The following is a 23,372-nucleotide window of genomic DNA, read 5'->3' as shown; positions in this document are numbered from 1 at the left end:
GCTGGAAGTCTCAATTGCCCTGTCTCCGCTGACACGACCAAATGGAAGCACACAGGAGGTGCGGAAATCAGCAAACAGCGCTGAATCAGACGATGAAAATTCTCAGGGACGAGATTGCCTTGATAAAAATAAAGACAACATGAAAAATGGTGAGTTCTCAAACCCAGCAAATAGAGACCCCATTATAGCAAGAATTACGTCATCCATCTCGAAAATATTACCGACAAACTTAAGTACGATTGAACGCCTAGCCAAGATGACAGCGGCAAAATCCAAATGGAAATTGGATTATGAAAGAGACATCGCTTCTCCAGTAAACAAAACACAGAATGCAGTCAGTGATGAAAGGATCTACAATGATAGTCTGTTGCTAGAACCCACAGAACATGTCGCAAATATTCTGCGACACATGCAAGCGGAGGACATGGGTACATCCCCACAAAAAATAGATCCGCCCACTACAACTGTATGTGTTCATAAATTAACTCACGAAGAAGCTGCAAGGGAATCAAAGTTAATGAAGAAAATGAAAGAAGACTTCGAACAAATGAAGCAAAAACTAACAGAAACCCATTTGAAATTGAAAAAAAAGGACAGACGCACCAGTAGTAATGACTGGGACCCACACAACTCTAACACTCTGGAGAATAGCAGTTCCACACATCCAGCTCGTCAATGGACACAAGCATCCTCTTCACAAAAAAAGGACGAGCTAGTGTATGTAACAAATACAATGCCAAAAACAAACTTAAACATAAGCATGGCGGAAAAGACTCTTGATACTACAACTGCAAGCAAAAATCATAACGACTCAAATGGCTCAGTCAATAACGAAGAAAAAACAAAGGCCACCGCTAAACCAAACATATCAACGGCCGCTGCTATTCAAATACACAATAATGTGCTAGCTGCCACCTCCTTGGCTCTCATTCCTTTCACCAAACTATATGAATCGCTTGGTGACGGGATTACGACACAGGGCTCCATGCTAGCCAACATAAACGAAAAACTAAATAAAATGGAAATTCAACATGGTGAGCTACTAACACGCTTGGAAAAGGAAATAGAACAAACAGCGACTTGGCACTCAAGGCTAACCGATCTAGCAATGCGTGATAATCATGAGAAGGAAATCCTGATGAAAGCTGTGCTAGAATGTATGTCATGGCTGCGGCACAGAGAAGATAATAAGGAAAAAAATGAAACTCATGGTACCAAAGAAGCAAAGACAGCGGTCGTCAGGACCAACGATACGACTGGGCCCGCAGTTGTAGCCCCCCACAATAAATGTGCTGCATCAGTAAGCACACAAACGTCCATAGAACCCAGGCAGCCATTACAGTTGGAACAAAAAGCGGCAGGAACCAACGACAAATTAGCAACACGAGTCGTAGTAGTGGAAAGTGACCACGACCCCCAACAAGTGCAAGAACCAAACTTCCCATCTCAAGCAAGTCAGCTCCTGTCGACTTCGCTCCATCAAAATCCAGTAAAAACTGCCCCACTTGCCTCACAAACAGATGTGCATGACCAGACTGGGAAAAAAAACACACCCTTGACGTTCGATATGTTTAAAGGTCCAGCGAAGTCGACTTTATTCATTCTAAGCAAAGAAACTAAAGAAAAGGTCGCAAAGACAGGGAAAAAGTGCACAAACACTAAAAAGGCAGGAGCAAAGAACCAAACAACTAGTTCCAGAAAATTTTTGAGAAATCTGACCACTCCTACCAGGCCTGGTTTGTTTGACCGTGAAGTCTCAAAACCGACAGCCCCTGCAAAGAAAAAGCAAAAAGTTGCGAAAGATACCAATGAGCAAACGATACTCGATAAAGGAAATTCGAAAAAACGAGCTCGTCACGAGTCGGAAAGTAGTGAACTTCACTCCACACCTTCATCAATCGATCTTGCAGACTTATCCACCTACTCAGTAAGCTCGGAGGACGAAGCTAGTCAAATGACGTCATCGAGTCCTGATAAAAACAGAAGTCAACACTTGGCAATTATGGCTGAGCAGACAAACCAACAAAAAAGACTAAACCGAAAAAGGAAACAAGACGAAAATTCAGATATAATCCTGGGCTCTACCACAAAAGTAGTAGACAAACAGGCCCACAACAATCCGGCAAAGTCTCCAAGACTCAGCTGCAATGATGGCTCTCAGCAGGGAAAAACCCACAAGCAAACCGCTGCTGGGACGACATCAAACGAACACTCCAACTTAAACCCAAATCCCAAATTTACAGCAGCTCAACGATCCAAAATAAACAGAAGTGTGCACATCGATACAAAAAAGGAGACAAATGAATCCGTGAGTAAACTGAGACTCGAGAATGTACTGGCAGACAATGATTCAATGAATCTAAATCGCCGGAACGTCCTAAACTTACTGCAGAGTGTTCCTGCTCTACGGACCATAACTACAGATGATATCAAAATTGTAGAATATGTGTCCGAATGCAGCACCGACATAGTACTGCTGCATATAAAATCTCACGCAGTGCGCCAAGCAATTCTGGCTGCTTCGGAGGAACTGTTGTTTTTTGGATTTGAAATAAAACAAGAAGTGGCCTCTCCAAAAAATTCTACAAGAGACAACCTAAGATCCTCTCCAAACGAAAAAGCGAAGGACCTGCTAAGAGCGAAGCTCAGGGAAACGATGAAACTCTCTACAAACTCCTCTAAATTCAGAAATAATGGAGACATGAAAAGAAATAGATACACCCCTGACACAAGACCGGAAAGAAATCCAGTTTAGCAATGAATGGACGTAAAGAGAGATTACTCAACACTTGTATCCTGGAACACAAGAGGTTTTGACCATCTTTTCAATGAGTTCTTATTAGACCTAGAACTGAATCTGATCATATGTTTGCAAGAAACTTGGTTACGTGAGACACCCACGAGAGATGGCTACCTAGTTCTCGCAAACCCTGCAATTAAAAACAGGCTGGGGCGCCCATTTTCTGGACTGATAACGATGGTCAAACAAGGAAAAGGGTGGGAAGTGATTGAATCAAACAAACCGAACCTATTTGTACAAAGCACACTGCTACAATTAAAATGCCACGCAGCTGAAGCAAGGAAATACATGTTAGTAGTTAATGTATACTGGAACCCAGTTAAGATCTCAACTAAACATTTCATTAATTCAATAACAGCTATAATAGATCAAGGACAGCTTAAATATAATGACTTGAAGATTCTAATATGCGGCGATTTAAATCTTGCCGATCTAATTGACATACAACTTCAATCAAATGCAAGTTCCTCTACAGGAGAAATGGGTTCAAACAGATGTAAAAAATGGACTCAGGCCATGCAAATGAGGAATTGCATGATGACAAATGGAAACCTAACAGGTGACTTCCCGCCTCATCACACGTGGCACAACATGGGCCTACACAAAACCTTGGACTACATCTGGGTCTCTGCAAATCTCTGGGACCAAGTTCTTGATCTCTCCATGCACATAATGACAAGAAGTGACCACTAAGCGTTAGTGCTGCTTTGGCAAACAGACCAGTACATCGCTGACAGGATACATACTGGTGCCCTTGAAACAAATCAAGCTGGCAATCGCTTGAGATTAAATAGAAAACAAATCTCAACTATGACTGCGAAACTTCAATCGGAGAATGACGAGGCAGTACCTCTGATAAACTATATGCCTCTGCTGATGCAATTTCATTTACCCAAAGGAAGGAAAACAGGTAACAACGTACAACACAAACATAAGTGGAGTACACTGACCAACGATAAAAAAAAAGAGGTACGGAAAGACATAAGAAAACTAAAGAAAAACTTCGGCCCACAAACTTTACTGCTGATTAAAAAAAGGAAACAACAATATCATAATTGGAAAAAATCCTTTGCTTCAATGAGAGATCAGGAAAGAGGAGCTCTGATGTTAAAACTAATAGTAACAAAAAATGCAAGTGAAACCTGGGCGATTTTGATTAACGAAGCTCCGTTTCAGAACTTAAAGCTGGCTAATGGGGTAGCCGAGGCGACTTGGGTAGATCACTTCTCAAAACTATTCTTCACCAACAGTGAATACACGAACAGTGACAATTATATCACTCAAGTAAAGTGGGATACGTCTGAGCAACTTGAAGACATAAACATAAAAATCTCAAAACTCAAAAACTCTAGAGCGGCTGGACCAGATGGAATTAGTAACATAATGCTAAAAAAGAATAAAACAGAATGGTCCCGCTTCATTGAGATTGTACTTAATCACATCACAACGGCAAAAAAAGTCCCTCAGTCTTGGACCCCGGCAATAATAGTGCCAATCTATAAAAAAGGCTTACGCGAAGACCCCTCCAACTACCGACCAATCGCGCTGCTAGACACGATTGGTAAAATAATGGCATCCTTTCTGCAGCAGAAGTTAGCAAATTGGGCCTCGAAATCGAACCGCTTGGACCTTCGGCAAACTGGGTTCACCAAAGGAGTGGGGACTGAAGTGAACCTAGTAATATTGAATTTACTAAAACTAGAAGCGCTAAAACAAAAAAGAAACATACACCTAGCTTTTGTCGATATGCGTCAAGCGTTCGACTTGATAAATCGTGAGTTACTGTGGAAGAAATTGAGGAGCTGGGGCTGCCCCGAAGAGATCTTACAGCCTATAATTGCCCTGCACACAAACACCTCAATCAGGGTACGACTGAACCAACAAGGAGACCTGACATCCCCCATTATGACAAACACGGGTGTGAAACAAGGGTGCCCCCTAGCAGCGCTGCTCTTCAAGCTCTTTATCGCTGATATTCCAACTGCTTTAAACCAAGTAAATTGCTTTCCTCCGAAAATAAATGGCCATCAAATAAGAGGTGTCACATACGCTGACAATATAGTCTTAGCCGACCAAACGCAGATTGGCCTGCAAAGGCTGCTAACAGCGCTTGACAATTACATGCGCAAAAATAAACTGCAAATCAATACAGCAAAGACCAAGATTATGTCAATTGGTTCGACGGCAGGAAAAAGGAATAACAAGTACAAATGGTCAATTGCAGCGGAAAATATAGAAAAAACAAAAGAAATACGATATCTGGGCATCTTATTTAACACATCAATAAGAGAATGGGCATGGTCAAAAGATCTAATACAGCGGACCCTGACATTTGCACAACAAGCCACAAAATTGCATAGACTATACGGGAAATTTACGATGCTACCCGTACGGGAATTCTACCAACTAAAGGTAACACCGGCACTAACGTATGGCGCAGAATCCGCTTGGAATCTACATCACAGAATATGGCCGTACCTAGAAGGCAAATTTTGGAGAAAGGTCTTGAGGCTACCAACTTACATCTCGGTAATCAAAATTCGAAACGAGCTCGCACTAGACTCCCTGCAAGGAGCAGTCCTATGGAAATCAATTTCACTCCTAAGGAAAATGAATCTAAACCCTCCAGAACCAGCGTACGAAATCTTTAAAAACTGCCATAGTGAGCACACGCGTTCTCTGATAAATGATTGGAAAGAAAGCGTCAAAAAAATACTAGTTAGTGCAGATATCACCCTAGACACGTTGATAAATCGCCCTGAAACTGCAAAAAAAAAAAAAAAACAATGGCAATGGATTTTAAATACAGAAAGATACAATAACTTAACATCTGCATTGTACCTAGGTCCAGCTGCAAATGGGCTAGACTTAATACCGGCGTACATAAAACAATTCCCATCAAGATACCATCGCGACAGCTTTATGAAATTGCGTCTAAACGCCTGCAGAACAAAAGATCAATTATTCAGAATACACGCCAAGGATATAGGTGACAACCTATGCAGAGTATGTAAAGACGAAGTTGAAACTACCAAACATTTAGTAATCAAATGTGCAGACCTTAAAAGCCAACGAACAGTACACCTAGGGAAATACGCCCCGAAGAACTCAAACATGGAAGATCTGTGGTTTTATATCCTTAGTGGGAAAAATGTACCGCTGACATGTCGAATAATTGACTATTTGGATGAAATCTTGAAAGATGATGTCAAAGGAGATGTTGGAAACAAAAGACAATGATAGAGTCTGTGACAAGTGATTGCGCTTTGTATCCTGTGGTAAAATCTGTGAGAAGAGTGTTTTTCTTTTGTTTTAAAAAGTTTGTAAATCAAACTATAAAATTACAAAATAAAAAAAAAAATAAAAAAAAAAATATATAATACAGAACCACAGGAATATTATGGCCAAAATCACACGCAGGTACAAACATATGCACCGCGACCCCAACAAATGCAGCCAGAGCCGCTGAAAATGCAAGTACCCATACAAGCACAACAGGCACAACCGCAGCAAGCACAGACACAGCAGGTTATGGTACCACAATGGAACATGACCCCAGGAACCCAATAATAGTCGCACCCAAATTGGGAAGTATGACTGTGATAGGAGGAAATCCTTTAAAAGGTACAGGGATAAATTTATACCCAGAATAGGCTAGCCCACAAAGCGACCTGTTGTGTTCAGTACCATCAGTGACACCAGACGCCCAAGAGGAACCAAGTGTAAAGGTGACGAAAGGGGGCAAGACATTTTCATTTTTAGTAGATGCTGGAGCCACTCATTCTTGGGTCAGCGAGGAAAAATACCCAATGTCAGGTACTGCCATGAATGCTCAAGGATTCTCTGGGGGCATTAGTTCAGTTCCTTTGCAGACCAATTTCCAATCTCTATAGGAGAACATGACATGTCAATGCCATTGCTATATTCCAGGCAGGTGCCAGTTAATATATTAGGATGTGACCTGATGACAAAGCTTAACATAACGATATCTTTTACTGTTGAAGGGATAGTGTGATCTACTCCAGGGATACACTATATGAATGTGGGAGAGTTTATATTAGCCTTCGCAGACCAGAAGGCATTCTGAGGAGTTCCTTTAGATCCAGAGGTATTTTTGGAAGAGGTGACTATCTTATTATTATCGTTACCCAGGTTGGTAGGTACAATAATGAGAATACCTGATGAATTTTTGTTTGGACCAGAGATCCCATTGGATGATGCGGAAGGGCAGATTATCCCTTTAGAGTTAGAAGCAGCAGTGCTCAGAGAGGAAAGAATGATGCTTCATGGGACAGATGCTGAGGGAAGAGGATGGAGGACAGTGATAGACCTCAGTGAAGGATACAGGTTGACACATTTGATAGACGAAGAACGGTTTAGAGATGACTACTCTGACGATGAACTAGTGTTTTCTATAAGTATCACTTATTGGACTAAAGTAAAGGATATAGAAATACTGCAGAGAATGGCAATGGTGAAAGGAAGACCGTCATTCTTTCAGGAAGATTTAGAGAAAGGGCCAGAGATGTTATGGATGACAAGCCCATGTGCTGTGGGTCTGTTAACAGGGATAGGTGCAGCCATTTTTTAGTAGAGTTGTTAGTATAGAATCTTTCAGCTCCTGGGGAGCAATCCCTTGAGTGATGGACATGTTAACAAAGAAAGAAAGAAATGCATTGAGGGTGTATCCTGACGACACACAAGGCAGGCTGGAAGAGAGTCATAGTTAAAGCTGGTAGGTTTCAGTGAGCCGAGTATTGAGAGTAACATCGGCAGAAACTGGCGAGAACACAAAGCTCGGCTGAGTACCCGAGATGGTTAGGTCAGAAAGGAGGCTTATACGGCCTGCTGGAAAGTTAGCAATATTGTCTGTAATCAAACTAACTTTATTCCGGAAGAATTTATTGACCTCATTGGCCAGTTGTAGGGTTGCTGGCACTTTAGAGGATGCACATTGAGGCTTACAACATTTCTTTAGAACCTCGAATAATCCTTTAGGTTTAACCACAGCCTGCTTAGTATTGTCCTGTAGAAAACTAGAGTTGACAGAAAAAAATGCTTTCTTGTAGTCCGTGAGGGCAGTTTTAGCGGCCAGACCAGAAACTTGGTCTTTGTTTTTTTGCCACTGTTTCTTTTTTTTCCAATAATCAGTTAAGGACACAAAGGGAATTAGAGAACCATTTATTAATGTTCTTTTTTTTGGTCTGTTTTTTTATTGGGGCGATTTTGTCGCAAACATTATGCAAATTATTCATGTTGAATAGGAAATAATCTTCACATGGAGAAATCATGGTGTCTCTCTGGAAGAGAGAAAACACGCTCTGGGGCACTCTGAAGGATGGTATTAGACAATTGGGTACTACAATACACCACACTGCCATGCGGGTAGGAACTGCCACCACCTCAACTGTCAACGTCCACCTCAGGGGTAGGACTGGCTCTGGCTTCTCCCTGATAAGCTTCCCTCCCCCTTCCTTGCAGAGAGGGCTTCCATCCCCGCTTGTCAATGTCAGCCTACTGGCCTTGTCAAACGCTCCAAATCCTTATTTTGATCCCTACAGTGGTGGGGTGTAGAATGAATAGGGCAAGACAGCCTCCTTGGAAGAGCTTGAGGCAATGAGGCACATCACACTTGAGAAGTGTTTCAAACAGTAATTGGTTAGGGTTTAATAAATGCCTAAGAGCTTCTCCGTCCAAATCTACAGCTAAGAAACGACTTGGAATAACACGTTATCTTGACGGGCTACACTAAATTGTGATCTCTCAGTGCTCCCGATGGTCCTCTTGTGTTAAAGCATAAAAGTCCAAACCTATTTTAATAAGTCCTCGCCCTTCCAGGGACAACCTACTTCTAAAAGAGAAAGCCCCAAAGAGTTGAATAGAAAACAGAAATGCTTTGGCACACACCAAATAGTTCACAAACTACTCTTTAAAGTCTGTTTCTATTCCCCTGCAACAAAAAAGGATTGTTCCTCCATGGAGGTTTGGGTAGCAGGTACTCACAGTCTGAGAACTCACAAAAGGTCTCTCCCCAGACCTTGGGTTTCACGTGCCACTTGGAATGGGTGTGGTATTTCTCCCACCCTAATTCTGGGTTCCTTTCGGGCAGCAATATCGTTCTTGTCTTCTGCCATGGCCTGAGTACTCTTAGCTTTCGTCAGGGACCTCTGGTAGAAAGCCTCAGGTTTGGCTTCTCAGCTCTGCCAAGGAGTTGCGAGGCGCTTTAGTACCCCTCCGGGCAGCCTTTTCTCCAGGGCTTCTAGAGATTAGACACTCCTTTCCATCTTCTCAAGCCTTTTACTGCCCTCCTCCAGCTAGCCAGCTTTCCTGGACAGTGGTTGCAGGGCTTTCCTCTTGTATGAAGGGAGGAAGAGAAGACACGCCTGCCTCCTGCTGAATCCTCCTATTCGAAAGCCTACAGCTTTGGGACACCTTCTTCCAGGAATCTCAGAGGCCTTGATATCTTCACTTCTTTCCAGGTTTCTGTAGTCCTCGGTTTATAGTGACATTTTCGAATGTCACATTTTCGAATGCCATTTTGTCGAATGAAAAATGCCGGGAAAAAAACATTTCTAATGTTTTTTAATTTTATTTTTTTAATGCGGGGTACCCCCAAACCCCCCGTTTTTTTTATTGACAATTTTTTTAATAACTAAAACAAAAAAACATAAAATAAAAAAATATTTATTCAGATTTATTTTTTCAGAATTTTTTTTTCCGACAAAATGGCATTCGAACAAGTGCAATTGAAAATGTAACTGGATACCATAGTCCTTCTGTGTGCTTGACCTCTTTCAGTCGGGTCTCTGCCCCGGAAGTTGTAACTAAAGTGTCCTAGTTTCAGTAATGGATGATATGGTCAGGCTGGTCGATGGAGGTGGTGTATGGGTCGTAACTCTGCTCGATCTATTAGCAGCCTTCAACACTGTCGACCACCTCATACTCCTATCCTACTTGGCCTCTATCGGCATCTCGGGTCCTATCATGGCATGGTTTACCTCGTTTTAGACCGCGCAGGGTCACCAGATCCACACCCAGATGCCCCATCCCTCCCACCAGTTCCACACCCAGATGCCCCGTCCCTCCCACCAGATCCACACCCAGATGTCCCATCCCTCCATGCAGATCAACACCAAGATGCCCCATCCCTCCTTCTAGATCCACACCCAGATGCCCCATCCTTCCCACCAGATCCACACCCAGATGTCCCATCCCTACCTCCAGATCCACACCTAGTGCCTCCACCCCTCCCTCCAGATCCACACCCAGATGCCCCATCCCTCCCTCCAGATCCACACCCAGATGCCCCATACCTCCCTCCAGATCCACACCCAGATGCCCCATCCCTCCCTCCAGATCCACAGCCAGATGCCCCACCCCTCCTTCCAGATCCACTCCCAGATGCCCCACCCGCCCTGCAGATCCACACCCAGATGCCCCATCCCTCCCTCCAGATTCACACCCAGATGCCCCATCCCTCCCTCCAGATTCACACCCAGATGCCCCATCCCTTCCTCCAGATCCACACCCAGATGCCCCACCCCTCCCTCCAGATCTGCATCCAGATGCCCATCACTCCCTCCGGATTAATGCCCATATGCCCATCCCTCCCACCTGATCAACACCCAGATGCCCCATCTCTCCCTCCAGATCCACACCCAGATGCCCCATCCCTCCCTCCAGATCCACACCCAGATGCCCCATCCCTCCCTCCAGATCCATACCCAGATGCCCCATCCCTCCCTCCAGATCCACACCCAGATGCCCCATCCCTCCCTCCAGATCCACACCCAGATGCTCCATCCCTCCCTCCAGATCCACACCCAGATGCCCCATCCCTCCCTCCAGATCCACACGCAGATGTCCCATCCCTCCCTCCAGATCCACACCCAGATGCCCCATCCCTCCTTCCAGATCCACTCCCAGATGCCCCATCCCTCCCTGCAGATCCACACCCAGATGCCCCATCCCTCCGTCCAGATCCACTCCCAGATGCCCCATCCCTCCCACCAGATCCACACCCAGATGCCCCATCCCTCCCTCCAGATACACTCCCAGATGCCCCATCCCTCCCTCCAGATCCACAACCAGATGCCCCATCCCTCCCTCCAGATACACAACCAGATGCCCCATCCCTCCTTCCAGATCCACTCCCAGATGCCCCATCCCTCCCACCAGATCCACACCCAAATGCCCCATCCCTCCCTCCAGATACACTCCAAGATGTCCCATCCCTCCCACCAGATCCACACCCAGATGTCCCATCCCTCCCTCCAGATCCACACCCAGATGCCCCATCCCTCCCTCCAGATCCACAACCAGATGTCCCATCCCTCCCACCAGATCCACACTCAGATGTCCCATCCCTCCCGCCAGATCCACACCCAGATGCCCCATCCCTCCCACCAGATCCACACCCAGATGTCCCATCCCTCCCACCGGATCCACACCCAGATGCCCCATCCCTCCCACCAGATCCACACCCAGATGCCCCATCCCTCCTTCCAGATCCACACCCAGATGCCCCATCCCTCCCTCCAGATCCACACCCAGATGCCCTATCACTCACTCCAGATCCACACCCAGATGCCCCATTCCTCCCTCCAGATCCACACCCAGATGCCCCATTCCTCCCTCCAGATCCACACCCAGATGCCCCATCCCTCCCTCCAGATCCACACCCAGATGCCCTATCACTCACTCCAGATCCACACCCAGATGCCCCATTCCTCCCTCCAAATCCACACCCAGATGCCCCATTCCTCCCTCCAGATCCACACCCAGATGCCCCATCCCTCCCTCCAGATCCACACCCGGATGCCCTATCACTCACTCCAGATCCACACCCAGATGCCCCATTCCTCCCTCCAGATCCACACCCAGATGCCCCATCCCTCCCTCCAGATCCACACCCAGATGCCCTATCACTCACTCCAGATCCACACCAAGATGCCCCATTCCTCCCTCCAGATCCACACCCAGATGCCCCATTCCTCCCTCCAGATCCACACCCAGATGCCCCATCCCTCCCTCCAGATCCACACCCAGATGCCCTATCACTCACTCCAGATCCACACCCAGATGCCCCATTCCTCCCTCCAGATCCACACCCAGATGCCCCATCCCTCCCTCCAGATCCACACCCAGATGCCCTATCACTCACTCCAGATCCACACCCAGATGCCCCATTCCTCCCTCCAGATCCACACCCAGATGCCCCATTCCTCCCTCCAGATCCACACCCAGATGCCCCATCCCTCCCTCCAGATCCACACCCAGATGCCCTATCACTCACTCCAGATCCACACCCAGATGCCCCATTCCTCCCTCCAGATCCACACCCAGATGCCCCATCCCTCCCTCCAGATCCACACCCAGATGCCCTATCACTCACTCCAGATCCACACCCAGATGCCCCATTCCTCCCTCCAGATCCACACCCAGATGCCCCATCCCTCCCTCCAGATCCACACCCAGATGCCCTATCACTCACTCCAGATCCACACCCAGATGCCCTATCACTCCCTCCAGATCCACACCCAGATGCCCCATTCCTCCCTCCAGATCCACACCCAGATGCCCCATCCCTCCCTCCAGATCCACACCCAGATGCCCTATCACTCACTCCAGATCCACACCCAGATGCCCCATTCCTCCCTCCAGATCCACACCCAGATGCCCCATCCCTCCCTCCAGATCCACACCCAGATGCCCTATCACTCACTCCAGATCCACACCCAGATGCCCCATTCCTCCCTCCAGATCCACACCCAGATGCCCCATCCCTCCTTCCAGATCCACACCCAGATGCCCCATCCCTTCAGGAGGATAGCTCAGCAGCAACGTGCTCGCCTTGGAAGTAAGACAACACGGAGCACCACAGGTTCGATCCCCGGGTCTGCGCTTTGAAACCTCTGGGTATTAAGCGCGTTATAAATAACCTATCATATCATATCCTTCCAGATCCACACCCAGATGCCCCATCCCACCTTCCATATCCACACCCAGATGCCCCATTCCTCCCTCCAGATCCACACCCAGATGCCCCATCCCTCCCTCCAGATCCACACCCAGATGCCCCACCCCTCCTTCCAGATCCACACCCAGATGCCCCACCCCTCCCTCCAGATCCACACCCAGATGCCCCATCCCTCCCTGCAGATCCACACCCAGATGCCCCATCCCTGCCTCCAGATCCACACCCAGATGCCCCACCCCTCCTTCCAGATCCACAACCAGATGCCCCATTCCTCCCTCCAGATCCACACCCAGATGCCCCATCCCTCCCTCCAGATCCACACCCAGATGCCCTATCACTCACTCCAGATCCACACCCAGATGCCCCATTCCTCCCTCCAGATCCACACCCAGATGCCCCATTCCTCCCTCCAGATCCACGCCCAGATGCCCCATCCCTCCCTCCAGATCCACACCCAGATGCCCTATCACTCACTCCAGATCCACACCCAGATGCCCCATTCCTCCCTCCAGATCCACACCCAGATGCCCCATTCCTCCCTCCAGATCCACAACCAGATGCCCCATCCCTCCCTCCAGATCCACACCCAGATGCCCTATCACTCACTCCAGATCCACACCCAGATGCCCCATTCCTCCCTCCAGATCCACACCCAGATGCCCCATCCCTCCTTCCAGATCCACACCCAGATGCCCCATCCCTTCAGGAGGATAGCTCAGCAGCAACGTGCTCGCCTTGGAAGCAAGACAACACGGAGCACCACAGGTTCGATCCCCGGGTCTGCGCTTTGAAACCTCTGGGTATTAAGCGCGTTATAAATAACCTATCATATCATATCCTTCCAGATCCACACCCAGATGCCCCATCCCACCTTCCATATCCACACCCAGATGCCCCATTCCTCCCTCCAGATCCACACCCAGATGCCCCATCCCTCCCTCCAGATCCACACCCAGATGCCCCATCCCTCCCTGCAGATCCACACCCAGATGCCCCATCCCTCCCTGCAGATCCACACCCAGATGCCCCATCCCTCCCTCCAGATCCACACCCAGATGCCCCATCCCTCCCTCCAGATCCACACCCAGATGCCCCACCCCTCCTTCCAGATCCACACCCAGATGCCCCATCCCTCCCACCAGATCCACACCCAGATGCCCCATCCCTCCTTCCAGATCCACACCCAGATGCCCCACACCTCACTCCAGATCCACACCCAGATGCCCCATCCCACCTTCCATATCCACACCCAGATGCCCCATTCCTCCCTCCAGATCCACACCCAGATGCCCCATCCCTCCCTCCAGATCCACACCCAGATGCCCCATCCCTCCCTGCAGATCCACACCCAGATGCCCCATCCCTCCCTGCAGATCCACACCCAGATGCCCCATCCCTCCCTCCAGATCCACACCCAGATGCCCCATCCCTCCCTCCAGATCCACACCCAGATGCCCCACCCCTCCTTCCAGATCCACACCCAGATGCCCCATCCCTCCCACCAGATCCACACCCAGATGCCCCATCCCTCCCTCCAGATCCACACCCAGATGCCCCATCCCTCCCTGCAGATCCACACCCAGATGCCCCATCCCTCCCTGCAGATCCACACCCAGATGCCCCATCCCACCTTCCATATCCACTCCCAGATGTCCCCACCAACCCCATCCAGCGACCCCATTCTAGACACCTGTTGTTGGCCCGCAGACCCCCTCTTTGTTAAATTATCATTCTACCGCCTCTCCATGAGTCATCAGACTCCCCTCTAAGTTACCCACGTGCCCCACCCACTGTTCCTTTCTTGCCCTCTGGCCTCACATCAGCAGTTTACAGAATGCATGATGCCCCTCCCGCCAGTTCCTTCCCCTGGAGATGAGATGAGCTAGGCGAAATATTCTCAAAGGTCACGTGACAAGGAGGTGGGGGAGAGCATTAGTATGGTTCGTTCTTGGGTGAGAATCAGAGTTTACTTCCGGTTCCATAAACAGGAGACAATCTCTGCCTCCTTCTCGTCACGTGACTTGGAGGAGAAATAAAAACACTTCCTGCACCATTTACATACCCTCTTTGTCCGTGTGAATTGTGCTATTTAGCCTTTGTCTTTGCAAATAGACACTACCAAATACAAGACACAATTAACAATACGAAGGCCAACACAACTGACTTCCCCAATGCTTGCTTTGCCTCTTGCCCTCTCCCTGGGCACTGCCCCGAACACCTGCTCTACTCTCGCCCAGAAAAGCATACTTATTGGACAGGAGGTGTGAGCGGTCATTCTGGAGGGCCAGCCTACCTTCAGAGAGAATCCGGTGGCGTAGTGCCCATCCGGGCACATATCGATGTCGTACCAGTCTCCCCAAGGGCCGCCATTGGTGGCAGAGAGTTCACCGACCAAATTCCTGCCACGTGTGCATCCAGACACCAGGAGCAGGACAGCCACGCCGAGCACCTGCACCATTCCTGCTGCCTCCCGGCACCTGCAAAAAGATAGACAGGGCCCGGCCCTTAATGCTTGCACAGTACCTTAAAGGAGAGGAATTAGGTGGGCATACAATGCAAACATACAGCACGAGATGCCAGCGAGCTGCAGAGCAAGCACGTACACACTGTCGCAGAGGGCCCTACCACAGGGGCGTAGGAGACCCATAAAATCTGGGGGGGACAGGGGACTCCTTGGGACTTGTTTTTTTTAATTTATTTGTTGTGTTTTAGTCAAAGAACTTTTCACAAAATTTAAACAGCAGTACAGATTAAATTACATACATCATCACTGTATAAAACAAGAGAAAAGAAGGAAAGAAAACCAAAGAAAATTAAGAAAAAGAAAAGCAGTTCAGAGTATAAAATCCTCCCAGCGATGGACATTTAGAGAGATCTTTTATAATACTCTCACCTGCGCTTTAAGTGCAGGTGCTTTATGGAGTTTGACCAACCCTTCCTATCCCATCCTATTCCACTTGAACCCTCAATGATGGAACATGAGTTCAATCATACCTCGGCACCAGGGTATTCACTGGATTTACATGGATAGCAGAACAAGTGCTGTTTTGAATCTCGAGGCTCTGCTTTATTTTTTCTGGGTCACCCGAGATGGCTTAGGGTGGCCTCTATTAAAACTTGTCTACAACTCATTATTGAGCTGGTGGTGGGCACCAAAAATGCAATTGCATCCCTATTTTAAAACCAGCGTTGGCAACGCCAACCGTTTCAGCTTTAATGTAGGCATGGTAAAGGCCCTTACCAAGCACTGCCATAGTGGTATTATGTACCCACTGATGGTAGCAATTGCTAAATGGTGCAAGTACCTGAACATTTAATAGCAGTGCCTGGCAAATGCCCAATACGTATAGACAAGCCAACACTTGCCATTGCTGGTTTTTAGCAGGACTTCAGTGAAGGAAATGCATAGTGCTAATAGAGTGATAGCTTCGATTTTTGATTGATTGATTGAATATTTGTATAGCGCCTATGCACAATGTGTTTCAAAGCGCTTCAAGGGAGGGAGCATGGGAGAAATACAGTTACATTCCTACAGGTCCTTGAAACAATTAAGAATGTGAAAAATAACTATCATAATCAGCCTGACGACATTTCAGATAGTGCAAGTGCAAGGAACAATTAAGGAGAAAAGGAGTGGCTGAAGGCATCCCTGGATAAGACATTTGTATTACACCAGTAGTATGTTCCCAGCTCCAATTAAGTTGTTAACTACACAGGGCTTTGAAGTAATCCCTAAGTCAGTGGCTTTATCTAAACCAGAACTGGCACTTTACGTGCCCTTTATAGATCATTCTAGTGTTTTTTTAGGTTATGGCGTAAAATGAGTCTGCGGCCCGCGTGGCATCCATCCACCAAAAACCCATGAAGGTTGCTAGGATAGCCCAAATAACAGGACACTGTGTCGCAAAACAAGATGCCACGCACTATGGCACCAGCTCCCACTACAGGACAGGTCAGAGGTGAATATATACCTCAATTAAGGTTAGTCCTGGCTTCAGACCTAGGCTGCAGGTAGGATTGAGTGAAAAGGGAGTTGATGCAGGAACAGCTTGCAGTGACTGTCTCTTCCTGGAGAGGACCCAGACAGGAGCGCAGATGACACTGGGGCAGTGGGAGAGCGCCGAACCCGAGCTCCCACGTTCCCTCTAATAAATCCTCCCCATGCCGGCCTGCACCTGGGAGCGGGGGGCCACTGTGTGTAGTATCAGGCCCAATCACTGGTGTAGTGTATATATCTGCAATTATTTCAACAAACGACTTCTAATCGTCCTAACGCAGGCCTCGTGAGCATGGATCAAGCATTAGAAGAAGACGCATTCGTGACTGCTCCCTTTATCTGGGAACATGAGGCGAGGCACCATTCTTCCTTGTACAAATCTCCCCTCTGTACCCGTCTCTACTCCACATTCTCGTCTGCTGTACACCCTTTTCTCCCAAGTCCCTTCTCTGCACCCCACACCAAGTCACTCCTCTGACACACTGCCCTCTGCACTTTCTCACTTGTCTGTACTTCTCTCTCATTTGCAAAACCCGAAGCACCTCCTATGCCATTTCTGCCCTACACCCAGTGCTTTAAGTGGGGTAAGAAATTGAGGGGGGGCCCTCGTTTGGGGGCGTGGCATCCGCTGTGGGCGTGGCCTAAAAGTGCACAAATCATAGTAGGGTGCGCAAACAAATATATAAATGTATGTGAGCATTTATATATTTGTTTGCGTACTACTATGGTTTGTGTACTTTTCAAGCCTTCTTTTATAAACATAGCAATGTTACATATTTCTATGTTTATAAAAGGTGGCTTGAAAGTGTACAAACCATAGTAAGTTAGCACACTTGTGTGCTTACCTTACTATGGTTTGTGTACTTTTCAAGCCACCTTTTATAAGCATAGACATTTGTAACATATTTCTATGTTTATAAAAGATGGCTTGAAACGTACAAGCCATCTTTTATAAAGCGTTGAGGACGGACAAAACCCAAGGTGGTTTTGTCCGTCGACAAAGCTTTATAAAAAATGCCTTGAATTGTGTACGTTTCAAGCCGTCTGGTATAAACGTAGAAATATTTCTACGTTTATAAAAGATGTCTTGAAACGTACACATTTCAAGGCATTTTTTATAAAGATTTGCCAAAGGAGACAGGCACCTCAGGCTCAGTGATCGCTGCTCTGAGCAGAGATCACCGAGCCCGAGGCGTCTTTCACCCTCTGGGAACCCGCGGGCTCCGTGATCTAATCTACATATTAGATCATGGAGCCTGCAGGTTCACAGAGGGTCAGTGACCTGGCGAGGGCAAACAAAGGAACTGTAACTTCCCTGATGACCCCTCAGATGGGGGGTCATCAGAGAAGTTACAGTGACTGACAGAAGTGCCAGCCAGCCTCAGAGACGCTGTCCACTTGCCTAACGTTACACTGGCGGGCGCATCTCCCGTCGCGGCTGCGGCCGTGGCGGGATAATGCGTCCTGCCATGGCGTGGTGGGACGGGGGGCCCCGGCAGGGCCCCGGCTCAGCCCCACTTTTTGGAGACTGGCGGGACCCAGCCCCGGCAGGCCCCGGCCCACTTAAAGCACTGCCTACACCGCTCTCCCTGTGTTCTGGTCTTTCCTGCACCCCTCTCTCCCCAGCACACACTGGTCACCCCGTGCTGCAAACCATCCCTATCTTTCATCTACACTCCGTTCTTGTTCCCATCTCTCCCCTCCTGTGCTCCTGTCTTTTTGTGTCCTCTACACCCTTTCTACCCTTTTTCACTTTGCAGTCCCACACTCTGCTGCACCCCAGTCCCTCCCTTCCCATTCCCCCATGGCCAGCACCCCACAACTCTCATCTGTACACTTACTCAGCACTTTCTCCTCAGTCTTCAGAGGACCCTCGATAACCTGGTTCCATTTCACAGGTTTTCTCTTGCACGCCTTGCATGACCAACCACTCCATATAGCTTCTCAGAATGAGCTGGAACAGGCATGCCAGATCCATGACCTTAAAAGGGCCCATCGATACCTGCAAGCATGAACTCTTAAGAAATAGTCAGGAGCCTGGATATTTGGAAGGGGGGACAGACACAAAAGTCACTAAATCCACATACTGCCAAGGCTCTACCCATCAAAATCTGATTGCACTGTGACCACTCAAGTACGCTGACAGAAACAGCCAGGCTGAATAAAACAGGGTGAAGTTTAGCCAAGACCTACAGAAGATTAGCGCTTGATTTCTTTTAAGAGATGCGCAGGATAGGCTCCAAGAAATGGTTTATTTTGGGCAGGGACAGAGTTCAGGTCTGTGCTGGTAATAGTTTGCTTTATGGAATATAATAACACTTTGGTCATGGCGCTTCATGCTAGATGCTTTCAGCTTCTAGGCAATGTAATGACAGGTATTACTACCCTCATTTGAACAACACTGAATTTATGAAAGGTTAAGTGGACCCTGCTGCTGGGTTTGAACTAGCGAAATGCAGGTAGCCCTCATGTCAGAGACCAAGCTTTAGGTGTGTTAACATCCAAACTTCAAGCAAGTGTGAGTTGGTGGGAAGAGGTGGAGGGGTGTGCCTACTGATATTAGAGTATACATCAAGTGTTTTCCCTTGCCTACCTTAGACATTACTATGGAAAAGAGCACACATCCCACGTAGCGGCCCTTCTTGAGATTGGCTCATCCTCATTTTACTTTATATGGTTTCATGAGGATTTCGTATACAATGTCAGGCTGAGATCTCAGGCAGTGTCTGCACTTTTTCAAGCCAGGCCTGGGTTACAGGGACATCTGGAAGACAATTCAGTCTTCGCCAGATTGTGTGATCCTGGGTGAATCGTGTGACCCCCCACTCTGCATTATTTTCTCTATTTGTTTACTTGGGATCACCTAGAAGTGACTCAGTTGGCAGTGTACACTGTAACAAAATGCCTCATCATAAATGTTCTAACAGAGTTTCTTGTTGCTCCATGTATGCTAAGCATGTTGAGTGAGTGTGAAGAAGGGCAAAGTGTCACAGCAATAGATGTCACCTCCAGCTGGGGAATCAGGTCCCCAGTTACAGATACATAGAATTTGTAATTTTTTTTTGCAGAGAAACATATCAGGTGCAGTCAGCGTGATCCAACTCTAAGGAAATAAACTAGAGACAATCTCAAAGTAACCTGACGGTTTAGGGACACTAGTATAGTGTAAGCAGCAAAAATAATCGTCACGCCCTTCTCCTTAAAAAAGGCAATACATGATATATTAAACGGTGTTGTGGCATTTGCATAGAAACTGCATGTACATGTCACTATATACCGGCTCCTATTGTGCACCCTTGATCCTCTGCTGTATAGGTGAATGGCCTCTGTATTTTTTTGTGCAGCTTTGCAAGCCCGTGTTGGCCAATGCTTGGAGCTTGAATGTGAGCCCTGGCTGCCCATCAGTAAAGAACGAACAAAGAGTTGTTCCGAAATGTGATGTTCCTCTTTGGCAGGGGCTTTGGCACACTTTAATGAATTGAAAAACATGAGGGCGGCACTGGCAGGGCCTCAGGTTTTTCAATTCATGAAAGTGTGCCACTTCCAACATTAGATATATAGTTTATAAACATGCGCGGAAGGTTGCAAACTGATCAGGGAATCCTGGCCTCTTAATGTTTCATTGAAACATTAAGAAACCAGGTTTCCCTGATGAGTTTTGCACTGCACCAATCGTGTTTTGAAACTGTATATCTGACATTGGCACATTGAATTCATCCCAAATAAATCCACTGCCAACGTCAGATATACAGTTTATAAACACACGCGGCACGTTGCAAACTGACCAGGGAATTTTGGCCTATTAATGTTTCATTGAAACATTAAGAGGCCAGGATTCCCTGATCAGTTTTGCAATGCTCTGGGCGTGTTTAGAAACTAGGGCCCTCATTACAACCTTGGCGGAGGACCATGGTGCTATTAGCACCATGGTCCATGCCGCTAAGGTTATGATTCCGCCATGGTGGATGGCGGAATTACCGCCCCATTCCAAGGTGAGTGGGGCGGTAATTCCCCATTCACCATTTGCCCTTCCCCATTCCCATTTTTGCCCCCATAGGGCATAATGGGAATGGGGAAGGTGCTAATTACGGCACCGTAAATTACGGTGCCGTAATTAGCTCCAAAGTCCCTTTGCGGGTTGGATTTTTAACGCCTGCTAAAAGCAGGCGTTAAACACCAACCCGCAAAGGGACACTTGTAATCAGGCATTAAGGGTTAACGGCACCGACGGCGCCGTTAAATCCTTAACGCCTGAGTTGTAATGAGGGCCTATATCTGACATTGGCACAGCTGCACATTCCCTCCAATAAATCTTCCCATGCCACCCTTCACCTAGGAGAGGAGGGGGGGGCAATAGACTGACTTACCTTACAGTAGCTGCTGCCTGCTCAGCCTGTTCTCACTCTGTCTCCCTCGATAACACACACGCTGTCATGAGCACAGAGTCACTGCAGCACCCGCGCTGCCTGGATTCTCCTTCGTTCTGAAAAAGGGCATGTGCAGTTTGTTTGTTGCCTGGCCTGGGCACGTTCATTATGCGCAGGCGCGGGGCAGCAGCAGGAGGTGCAGGCAGTCAGTCAACTGTAAGCTTGCAAAAGTAAAAGTAGACTCTACTTTAACTTTTGCAAGCTTACATGCAGTGGCGTAACACTACCTTTGGGGGACCCCTGCAATCCATGCTGAGGGGGCTCTCTCCGGTTCGGCAACAAATCATGTGATGCGCCACACTCTGGGCTGGCCTAGATTACCACGCTTGCGCAATAAGCATGAGCCTGCTGCTTCAAGGGTACACACCACACTGTGCTTGGAGCAGCATACATACGTGTGTGTTTTAATGCATTAAACAGCACACTTTCTGAGAAAAACTGGCTAAAAAGCAGAGCGTTTGCAATTGCTTTGTAGGGTAACACTAGTCCAAAAATCCAATACATGCATGTCTCCAATAGTGCACAGGAACATTAATGCTTTCATTAATGGAATGCTCTGCTATTAAAAATGACATGCCAAAATGAAAACATGTCCAACTGGCTGTACAATGTAGACCAGTCTCGACAAGTAATAACATATTACAGTAAAGCATGGCAGGCAACATTTAGACATACCTAGACTGGTTGCACCAAAATGGCAGTCAAAGCAATAACACTTATCATGGTTATTTTATCACAGATGCCCAGAAAAATATACAATGCCACAGTAAGAAACGGCTAGACTGGCAGCAACCAAAAGCCAGTCTAGCCAGGTAATTGCACTTAGCAGAACTGCTTAATCAGCAATGCCCAGTTAAAGAAAGTCAAGCCAAACTAGGTGTTGAGATTGCCTTCATAATTTGCCCCCGTAGTGTAGACGAAGAATTCTACCCTACAATGTAACCCTGTGTCTGGGTACAAGTAAACCAGCACCAGGGATCAATTGTTTGGAAGAATGGACCCAAAAAAGCACGTGGCAGTAGACTCCCTCGGGTGCGACAGTATTCCAGTTGACACAATGAATGCTTTTTATGCCGACTTCACAAGGACTAGAAAACAGCTGTTACAATACACACGAAACAAGAATCCTTAATACTCACACAACGTGAAGCAGAAACAAGAATAGGGACAGACACTCTTACCATGGGATTGACAGCAAGTATTTCAGAAACAACCAATGCTCCAGTAAGACCACCAGGTACAGGGGGGTAGGGCTATTCCCGCCGGCACGCGTACGCCTAAGGGTCGGAATTACAATACCCGACGAAACGAGGACGCTCTGACGTCAGCCTCTGATGGTACCATGGCAGTCTCTCATCCGTACCGGGGAAGAGGAGAGGAGTAGTATACTGGCAGTCTGGTTGAGGAGCAATAGTCACGTGGATCCCAAGAAACAGGAGGAAATCCTATGCAGTCCACGATGATGAGTTTATAAACAACGTTGATCAAACGAGAGCCAATAGCAATCCATAAGGCAGTCTGGGTCGATAACTGAAGGAATTTCACAGGACAAAACGTGAGGCAAAGCAATCCAGGAGGAATTCCGATTCAGCAACGGGAGGTATGATGATCAAAAGCGTGAGGCAAATGGCAGTTCCTGGGTGCGGTCTGGTTTCGCAACAAGAAGCAGCGGAGCGGAACGTGAATAGTTCCGGGTGTAGGCTGGAAGGATGGAAGGAGCAGGAAGACAACAGGTAAGGGGAATAGCATAGATAGGAGGAGGGAGAACAATGGAGATTCCAATCACAGAGGCCGTAACTTCGAGGGAATTACGAGTGCGAGGTTGAAGCAGGGGCAAAAGTAGCAAGGCAGAGACAGGAAGGCAAGAATCCAAAATAGCAGGCAAAACAAGGAATATCTCAGGATACGTAGCAGACTTCAAATTCAAAATCAGAAGCAACGAGTTTGCTGCCGGCTAGAGTTTATCTAGCTGCGGTCACATGACCTAAAGGTGCAGCTGACGTGGTGCGGGTCGACATGCCTGCCCTAATCTCCATGGCAACTGCCAACGCAACAACACGGAGGGACGAGGTTTTACCAACTTCTTTTGGCCTTGAAGTAACCCTCGTTTACAAGGAATCCGAAGGGATCGTGAGTGCTGACACCATGTAGAGTGTTCCTGTTGTGTCT

General features: G+C 47.6%; 1 protein-coding gene across 1 annotated transcript in view; it reads right to left on the bottom strand.

Annotated features, from left to right (window-relative positions):
- Window positions 1–23,372, bottom strand: part of LOC138580067 (vitelline membrane outer layer protein 1 homolog) — a 183,455-nt gene that overhangs the window by 100,664 nt on the left and 59,419 nt on the right. Inside the window, exon 2 of the mRNA XM_069650314.1 lies at window positions 15,073–15,256. Within this exon, the coding sequence (XP_069506415.1) occupies window positions 15,073–15,237 (165 nt within the window). The 5' untranslated portion in view covers window positions 15,238–15,256. The remainder of the gene's footprint in view (window positions 1–15,072; window positions 15,257–23,372) is intronic.

This window comes from Ambystoma mexicanum, chromosome 3p (genome assembly GCF_040938575.1).
Source record: "Ambystoma mexicanum isolate Mex_15411 chromosome 3p, UKY_AmexF1_1, whole genome shotgun sequence".
Taxonomy (NCBI): domain Eukaryota; kingdom Metazoa; phylum Chordata; class Amphibia; order Caudata; family Ambystomatidae; genus Ambystoma; species Ambystoma mexicanum.
The sequence above is the reverse complement of the archived record's forward strand: the minus strand, read 5'-3'. Positions and strand labels throughout refer to the sequence as shown.